Source organism: Magallana gigas, chromosome 3 (genome assembly GCF_963853765.1).
Source record: "Magallana gigas chromosome 3, xbMagGiga1.1, whole genome shotgun sequence".
NCBI lineage: Eukaryota > Metazoa > Mollusca > Bivalvia > Ostreida > Ostreidae > Magallana > Magallana gigas.
Genome location: NC_088855.1, coordinates 13,855,172 through 13,865,387, shown reverse-complemented (window position 1 = coordinate 13,865,387; position 10,216 = coordinate 13,855,172). Strand labels below are relative to the sequence as shown.

Genomic DNA, 10,216 nt, shown 5'->3' with positions numbered 1-10,216 from the left:
TTTAAAATTGCATACATTTTTGCCTTTTTTGTTCTATTTTTTGTTCGATAGTAATGGTACATGTAATAGGTCATTTGAGTAACATTGGAGTGCTATCATAGTTATCATACGAGAAGCTCTTGGTGAAATAAGTATACTGGATGTCCTTTAATTGGGTAAGTAATTTTTTTCGTTTATGAATTTTTATTCATATATTTACTCAACTATTTTTAATTCGGTTTCACGATTTTATTCGTAGGATTACATTAAAATATTTTTTTTTGGGGGGGGGGGGGGTAAATAATTTTACAAGCACTAACATTTGAATAAGACGTGTGCGGTGTCCCCTGTCCTTTGGCTCACTGCATGAGATGGATTGTTGGAGTAAGAAGCACTGAGGCTATCATGTCACCCTATCTTTCATTCCAGATAGCACATGATATGTACACATACACAATGTACTATGTTTTGACTCTTAAACTCTTAACCTTTTTCAATCTTCATATCACGTGCCTTTATTTTCCACGAAAAAAAGATAAATGCATGTACATTGCTATGATTATTTGATAACAAGGATCTCAGTTGTAAGTAGACTTGACAGATAACTGAGGGACATCAAGACTAAGACATGTCAAACAACACAGTAACTAATAACAGTCGTTCAGAAATCCATGACTGGAACTATCGAATGAATAGATTGAATGATCAGATTGCAGAGAGGAGATTCAGAAGGGATGGGGGATTTTATGGCGCTGAAGGTTTGAGCCCACCAAGAGCCGATTCTGGGTCTAGAAACCTTGGATACGACGATGATGATGAACGTAAGGTCAATAACGGAAGGAGTTTTGGGATGCCTGGTGACATGGAACAAAGATATCAAAGAAATGGGGAAAGACGTAACGCTGGATATCGAGGGCAGTTCGGTGAAAGGTCTCGGCTGTATCAAATACCGAATGACGAGGATAGAACTCGAAGCTTTAACCGTAATCATGGTCAAGAAATAGATAAAAAGGGTAACAGAGGTACAGACTTCCGCAAGAAAATGAGAGATGACCGCCATCATTACCTCGAAATGGATGAAATGGGTTACAGAGAAACAGAATTCGGCAAAGGTAGAAAAAATGACACAAATAATTATCAGGAAATAGATGAAACAGGTTACAGAGACTCAGAATTCCGCAAAGAAAGGAGAAATAATCGCAGGTATCATCAGGAAATGGATGATGAAACAGGTTGCAAAGAAACAGAATTCTGCAATGGCAAAGCAGTTAATGGAATTGGAAGAGCTTATAAGAATATGGGATACATGGATCGCGGGCTTCACCATCCAAGAACACCTCTAAATTATCCGGCACCAAATGCCCAGTACATTGATCGTGGATCGGATTTTCCACGATCGAATATGCAAAACCAATCCGGTTCAGTGGCTTTGAATACTCAGGCACCATTAACCGTAGAATATCAACTAGTGGGGGAGCCTAAAGGTCAGGAGGAAAATGAAGAGAAGAAGCCACGGAAGGTATGGTGGTACACAACAAGCCGGGTATTTTCTGCCGTTTTGATTATTATTAGTCTGGTGTCAGACTGGCTGCAGTACTTGGAAATGGACGATCCAATCGGTGAAGTGCAAGAGAAAGTAAAAGATACTTTTATGTCGAAAAAATGTACTAAAGAGTCCACAAAAGACACAGCAAGTCAGTTTTTGTATTTTACAATAGCTGGTACAGTTCTGGCAGCATTGCAATTGGCTAACATCATTTACCAGATCGTTCAGAACCACCGAACACCCATCGATACGGATATTAAAGATTATATTGACGAACGAACTGAAGTTTTTCTAGTCAATATGTTCGTCAAATTTCCACAAACGTTTCTTATACATCGTAATGAAGTAAACTTATGTCTTGGATGCGGTACTGGAAACTCTAAACAATTGAAAGGTTTCTTGAATGGGTTTTCTTCATTGGCTAGTTCTATCTGGCGCTATGTAACTCACTTAAAAGTCTCGACTTGTAGCTGTTCCGACATGTGTAAAAGATGTACGACACGCTGTGGACTCCGCATTAAGAACTGCCTCTTGGGTTGCATCAGGTGCCTGTGCCGTTGTCCAGCTCGCTATTGCTGCCCGGAGTAAGTCATGTACTTTTTCAATCTGCTGATCCTGCATTAATATGGTATACATTGCACATTACACAGGCCTTCTAGTATAATAATTCCTCAGTTTTGTCTGTACATGATGGCTCTAACGTTACCTGATATAATTTTTAATATGTTGTAAAGCATCTTTTTCCCAGCTAGAGTCATAATATCTATCCTGCGATTTTGGCTCAGATTTTTGAAAAAAAAAATTTACGGAAATTAGCCAATGGGATTAACAATTAAAAGTTATTACATCCAAAGGTTGTATACATATCTGCACGTGTTTGTCAATTAGTTGTTTAACATAGACAATGTTTTAATTTGGCTCATTTAAACAGTGAAATACTTCCTTGGTGTATGATTCATGCGGTTTATGATGGTAGCAACATTGCAGGAAAAATTGCGTAACCCGCGTTGGCGTGCACAGGCACATGACGTTTTATATTTTTCTTATAATGAAATAATATTTACCTTCTTCCTAATAATCCACAAGGTACAAATCACAGCCATCTTGGTTTTATTAAAACTGTCACATCAGATGGAATATTTTCTCGAAGCTACTCAGGAAAATTACTGTATACAGGTTTTTTTTTTTTTTTTATTACGCCCCGTTTTATTTTCGCCCCTTTTCATTTTCAAACGGTCCCAACCTATCTTGAATTTGCCCATACAAAGTTTTTTGTTTTTAAAGCGAAATAATATGAGACATTTAAAGTCGATGACAGATAAAAAAAATATGCTACTCATTGTTTTTTAAATTATTACACGTTTTTTTTCATGAAGAAACTTAATTTTACAGTAGCTAGTTGTTATAAGATGTTATAATGACAATGTTAAATAAAGTTGAGAATTAAACCAAACTTAACAAATCTAAACATCGATAAAAAATACTTTGGTTTTCTTTTTTTCTGAATAATTTTCTTTTGGTTATTCAGAAGAAAGATCACTATTTTTCATCGATTATTTCACCTACAGACTTTTTGGTTTATATCTCAAATTTATATGTACATTGTCATTCTAACATGTTAAAACAAATAACTTATGACTTTTAGTTCTTTTCGGAAAGAAACGTGTAATGATTTATGTACAATGAGTAGCATAATTTATTAATACATCAAATTTACCCCCCCCCCCCCCCCAAAAAAAACCCCCAAAACAAAACCCAAAAACAAAAACAAAACGAAACAAAAAAATCAATATTCCATTTAGGATGGGTTTATTGAAATTATTGTGGGTTTTTTTTATTTAGTTTCCCCGTTAATTGCCTCTTAGATAGTTCCGCTCGGTTCCGCAAAGTACACGTCGGCCATGAGTTTTAGGTATGCAATGAAATAAATAATATATGTGAAGGAACCTTCATTACTCACATGAATTATCAAAGAAAACATTTCATTGTTTATATTTACATCTTTATATTAATTTTTTTTAAATAAACTGGTGGTCGGATATATTAACTAATTAATTGTTATGTACATCAGTACATTAGATAAAAGAAACAGCCAAATCGTCTTCCATGGGAACTCGAATCTGACACCATCATTATTTCGTGCAGTCTGTGATTTTTCTAAGGTTGCTAATGTTATGACCAGTCGTTAAACGGGCGTGTGGATTTCAATTCTGTCATTTTATAAAGACCTGTGAATTATAATAATATAATCAATTTCCTTGAGTAAATAGAGGGAATTTTATTTGGTGGATGCAAATATTTATATATATGTGTGACGCCTTTTTATGAGTGGGTTGAGCTTTAAAAATATATATTATAAAGCAATCATTTTATGCCTTCTTCATTGATACATTATTTAATGATTTAATGCTGTAACATTCATTCATTGTTTTAGATATCAAGTATACCAATGCCCCATTAATTTCTGAAGCATATGTTCCGATTTTCTTTCGTTACATTTACATACTTAAGATGTAACCTCCTAGTGTCTTTAAAAACATTATACTACACCTGTAAGATTTTTAATACGGCTGGATGGTAAAAAAAATTAGCCATCAGATTTACCTAAAATTTTAAGATCAGATTTGTTCATCTATAAACTTTTATTTAGTAAAGAAAAAAATCCCTATATTTTTCCTTTTAAATTTTGGTATTTTCCTATCATTTCACATAGAGCTTCTCTTCTAATGAAGATCAGTACAATCAAAGAATGGACCCAACCATCGAACCTTCTTGAAGCACATTTTTTTTAATTTAATACTCAAATTGTCAAAGCTTTTAATAATGTTTTTATAATTCTAGTTTCATATGGAAGCCAGTGCTTACTAAAAGTGTTTTATGAAATTAAATTTGATAACTCATTCAACTTGATTGTTCTAAAAATATTTTTTTTTTGTTTTCTTTTATATTTTAACGAGTTAGTGTTCAACCGCTTAAACATATCTCAGTGCATTATGTATTGTCGTTCTTTATTCTTTAACAGTGTTTTGGTTTGTTGTTTTATGTGAGGTTTTAACTTCTTTTGAATATCAATGACCTGTATATGTGCTTCAGTGCTTCATTAATTTCTGTTGTTATTTTGTTTTAGAATAAAGAATGCCTATCCTTGCTGCTTTATGCACCTCTTCTGTAGCAATTTCTGGATGTTTACCAACTGTTGCTGCCAATGCAAAAGGGATTCCAAGAAGTCATCTTTATTAGCGGAATTAGCTAGTATCCCAACAAGCTTTGTGGCATTTCTGTATATGCTTAAGGTTGCGAAATACTTCTGTATGATTCATTTATCGGATCTTGGTACCTTAGTCTTTGATAAGATTATTGCCTACTTTTGGGACTTGGTGTTTCACAATAAATAAAGCTTTTCTTTCAACAATGTTGACATGTGCAGATAACACGTTATGGAATACGACACATTTTATGAAGCGATATGTATGCATGTTTGCATTTATAATACGTGTTGTAACCAAATACTGTATTACCCATCCTATTTCTTATCATTTTATTCATATTTTAATCAGACATGTGAAAACGGTAACTTCAGCGGTTCATAAAAAAATGATACACATGAGGCAATGAACAGTGCTTCTTAATTTATTCATGTTTAAATTTAGGCATGTAAAACATTGAGCATCAGAACTTGGTATAACAAGACTGAATAAACTCAAAATCAAAACTTGGTTCATGTTGTTGTTTTTGTCTATATAGTGGTTTATTTAGATAAAAAAAATCGTTTTGGTAGATCCTATTTGCTGTGTCGTTTTGACTTTTCCATTTGGTAGTTTAAAGAGGATACCAAAAGGGCTTGATTATCGTTTACATCATTAGATAATATGAATTTCTTTTAGAAGAGGAGCTTTGTATAAAATTCAATTTAAAGAGCTAATATTTTATTACTAAAATAGGGTTGGTTTTGGGGGGGGGGGGGGTGGGGGAGGGGGTAATTTTCATTTTCAAAATATTAAGGTACATTTAATGGTACTGTGTTAGACAATTCTAAAACACAATACCTGCATAGAAGTTATCATAAAGTAATCATGAAATTAAAAGCTGATTGACAGCTTGTTTAACGATAACATCTTTCATAGATGTTTAAATGAGGATACATGTATTTATTACAAATCTGCATGTTGTAAAAACATCATCAAAAAATCAATGTTATTGCAGACTTGTTAGACAACTGAATTACATTATTATATTTTATTGGCCTTATTCAAGTAATGAAAGGATTTTTTGAATAAAATATTTGAATATATAATATGCTTAATGCATACTAATTAGTATTGTCTCATTTCTTCAAAGAACATTTCTTGTGTGATAGGACTCAATGGTCTTCATGCGTTCATAAGTCCATAACCCCCCTCTCGATTCAACGCTTGTGTCTTTGACACACGAGATACCTATTTAGGTTTATTTAAAACAGTTCCCCAATTCCCTAAAATACTCTGAGGAGACACGTGTCAAGGTCTTAAATGTTGAAAAAATGATATAAGATCCTATTTGTAGAAACATGTGATGACGAAATACTCGGGTACCATTTACATACAGAATCCAGTGGGGGGGGGGGGGCAGTAGGGAAAGAGTGAAAAAAGGAGTAGAAGTCGCGGACAGTATAGTAGTATACAACAACGGGTATTCTCTGCTATTTTGATTACTGTAAAATAAGTTTGCTGTCAGACCGACTGGAGAACTCGGACATGAACGATGCAATTGATGAAATGAGAGACTCTTTTACGAAAATATCTTGCTGTAAAAAAACAAAGATGAAACAAAGCAGTTTTTATTTTTTAAAATAGCTGGTACGGTTCGTTCTGGCATCATTGCAATTAGCTTGGATCATTCACTAAGTTGTTGAGAATAACTGAGTATCCCCTGATACAGTTTTAGTATTAAGAGACTGGCTTAGCGAACAAACCAAAGTTTTTGTCGTGGACGCCTTTGTAAAATTTCTACAATCATTTCTAATACATCGATATAAAGAAAACATGTTAAAAATGTGGCACTGAAATAAGTCCAAAAAAGATATTAAAAAATGATTAATGGAATTTATTCATTTGCAAGATCTCTCTGGCGTTATCTTACTTGAAACTTCTTGTAGCTGCTCGCACGCTGCGGGTAGTGCTTAAAAGGTTGCCTTTTGGGTTGCATCAAGTGAATTTGCCTTTGGTGCTGTTGTTGAGTTTAGTCCTGTACATTAATGTTAGTATTTTAATTCAGTGGATGTAGGATGTGTGGACCAGATTCGTTCTCCTTGCTAGGGGATCTAGCTAGTTTTCCGACATTCCTCGTTGCTTTTTTTTAACGTGCTCATGTTTATCCAACACTGAGTATTCCTGTACGGGGGATATATCGTTTGTCAGTGGTTAGATATAAGAACTCTTATGTCAAATCTCAAAAATAATTAAAGATATGTTTGCACCTTTCTATTTTTTTTTTAGGGGGGGGGGGGTAAAATAATCTTACGATTACTAACATTTTATCGTTTTACAAACATATCTACGTGAAGAATAAGGTGTGCAAGGCGTCGACTAGCCTTTAGTGGATTGTGGAAGTTAGAAACGTTGAGGTTATCACGCCTTCCAATTTTTCAATCCAGATAGCATACAATATGGACATACACTATACACTATGTACTGTGTTTTGAATCTTAAGGGTAATTTTTTTTCAATCTTTATACCACGTGCATTTATTTTTCACGGAAAAAATGAAATGCATACACATTGATTTTCTTCTTTGATATTTGATAACAAGGGTTGTATTAGTTGCAAGTAGACTTGCAAGGGACACCAAGACTAAAACATGTCCCGTCTCGCAGGGATTAACAGCAGTCGTTCGAAAATTCATGACTGGAACTATCGAATGAATAGACTGAATGATCAGATTGTGGATAGGAGATTCAGTAGAGATGAGAGATTCACCGGAGCTGAACGTTCGAGCCCGCAAAGAGTCAAATCTGGGTCAAGAAACCTTGGATACTACGATGATGAGGAACGTGAGGTCAGTCACAGAAGAGATTTCAGGATGTCTGATGACATGGTACAAAGATATCAAAGAAATATGGAAGCTCATTACGCAGGAAATCGGGGACATTTTGTAAAAAGGTCACGGATGTATCAAATATCGGATAATGAGCATAGACGCGATGACGGTCGCAATCTTAAAGGCAGGGGTTACAAGGAAACCGAATCCCACAAAGTAAGGAGGGATTGCCGCCATCATTATCAGGAAATGGATGAAACGGATCAGAGAGAAGCAAACTTCGGCAAAGGTAAAAGAAATTACCTAAATTATTATCAGAAAATAGAGGAGAAAGATTACAAAGACCCAGAATTCCGTAATGAAAGGAGAGATAAATACCTCTTTCAAGAAATGAATAAAACAGGCTATGGAGAAACAACATTCTACTATAATAAAGCAATTGATCGAAATAGAAATACATATCCAGAAACGAATGAAACAGGTTATGGAGAAACAAAATTCTACGATAACAAAACAATTGATCGAATTAGAAGAACATTTCCAGAAACGAATAAAACCTGTTATAGAGAAACAGAATTTCGTAATGAAAGGAGAGATAAATACAACCCTTCTCAAGAAATGAGTTATGGCTATAGAGAAACAGATTTCTGCGATAATAAAGCAAAGGACCAAAATCGACAAATATATCCAAAAATGAATGAAACAGGTTATAGAGAAACAAAATTTCGCAAAGAAACGAAAGAAAAATCCAACTTTTATCAAGACATGAATGAAACAGGTTATGGAGAAACAGAATTCTACGATAGTAAGACAATTTTTCGAAATAGAAGAACATATCCAGAAACGAATGAAACAGGTTATAGAGAAACAGAATTCCGTAATGAAAGGAGAGATAAATACAACTACTTTCAAGAAATGAATGAAACAGGTTATGGAGAAACAGAATTCTACGATAACAAAACAATTGATCGAAATAGAAAAACATATCCAGAGACGAATAAAACCGGTTTTTCAGAAACAGAATTCCGTATTGAAAGGAACAATAAATACAACTACTATCAAGATATGAATGAAACAGGTAATGGAGAAACAGAATTCTACGATAACAAACCAATCGATAGAAATAAAAGAACATATCCAGAAACGAATAAAGCCGGTTATAGAGAATCAGAATTGCGCAAAGAAAGGAGAGATAAATTCAATTATTATCATGAAATGAATGAAACAGATTATAGAGAAAAAGAATTCTACGATAAAAAGGCAATTGATCAAAACAGAAAAACATATCCAAAACTGAAAGAAACAGATTGTAGAGAAACAGAATTCCGTAAAGAAAGGGGAGATAAATACACCTACTATCAAGAAATGGATGAAACAGGTTATGGAGAAACAGAACTCTACGATAACAATGCAATTGATCAAAATGGACGAGCATATCTAGAAAAAAATGAAATGGGATACATGGATCGCTGGCTTACTCATCCAGATTCGACTCCATATTATCCAGCACCAAATGATCAGTACATTGATCGTGGCCACGGAACCCAACAATCAACTATGCAGTGCCAATCCGATTCATCGACCTGGAATACTCAGGTATCATTAACCGTACAATATCCACCAGTGGGAGAGACAGATAGTCATGATGAAAAAGAAGAGAAGAAGCCGCGGAAAAGGTGGTGGTACACAACAAGTCGGGTATTCTCTGCCTTGTTGATAATTAGTAGTCTGGTGTCAGACTGGCTGGAGTACTCAGACATGAGCGATCCCATAGGTGACGCAAAGCAAGAAGTGAAAAATAATATAAAGGAAGTCTGCATTAAAAATATCAAAGCTAATGAAGCTACATCAGAGCAATTTTTATATTTTACAATAGCTGGTACGGTTCTGGCAGCTTTGCAATTGGCTAACATCATTTACCAGATCGTTCAGAATCACAGATTACCTCCTGATACAGATATAAGGGACTGGCTTGACGAACGAACCGAAGTTTTTCTCGTGAACGCGTTTGTCAAATTCCCGCAAACGTTTCTGATCCATCGTCATGAAGAAAACATTTGTTTCACATGTGGCACTGAAATAAGTCCTAAAAAAATTAAAAGTTATTAAATGGACATTCCTCAATTGTTAGTTCCATTTTGCGTCATTTATCTCACGGTATAGTCTCTACCGGAACCTCTTCTAGCTGATGTAACTCTTTTAGCTGTTCCGAAATGTGTGAAAGATGCGACACACGCTGCAGGAAATGTCTAAAGAGCTGCCTCTTGAATTGCATCAAGTGCCTTTGCCCATGTTGCTGTTGCTGCATTGAGTAAGTCCTTCACTTTTTACACTCTGCTGATATTGTATTTAAATTTGTTTATATAAATTACATATATATTATAACTCCACCAAACATAGCATAGTTTAAACAATAAAATATATTTCTTCTGATGTTTAATGCGGGGATAAAGATCAACATCGCAGAAAAAACTCATAATCTAAAATCTGAAACATGGTCTTCAGCCTAAGTCATACTCTCACGATTTATAGCTACGAGCTATCATGAGTTCTGGTGAGTTATAGCTTGACATAAACTCTGCGACTTTGTATCGCTGCTGTGTGTTGTGTTAGTGAGTAGTTGTTGTAATCAATGCGCGTTATTATAAATGCGCTAGCGGTGTCACTTTGCACTAG

General features: G+C 34.7%; 1 protein-coding gene across 1 annotated transcript; it reads left to right on the top strand.

The window, feature by feature from the left end:
• Positions 1-563: 563 nt before the first annotated feature.
• On the top strand, positions 564-5,099 carry LOC117692824 (uncharacterized). The gene is made up of 2 exons (XM_034482000.2): positions 564-2,109; positions 4,653-5,099. The coding sequence occupies exons 1-2, from the start codon at positions 608-610 to the stop codon at positions 4,918-4,920; spliced, it is 1,770 nt and encodes a 589-aa protein (XP_034337891.2). The 5' UTR covers positions 564-607; the 3' UTR covers positions 4,921-5,099.
• The last annotated feature ends 5,117 nt before the right edge of the window (positions 5,100-10,216 follow it).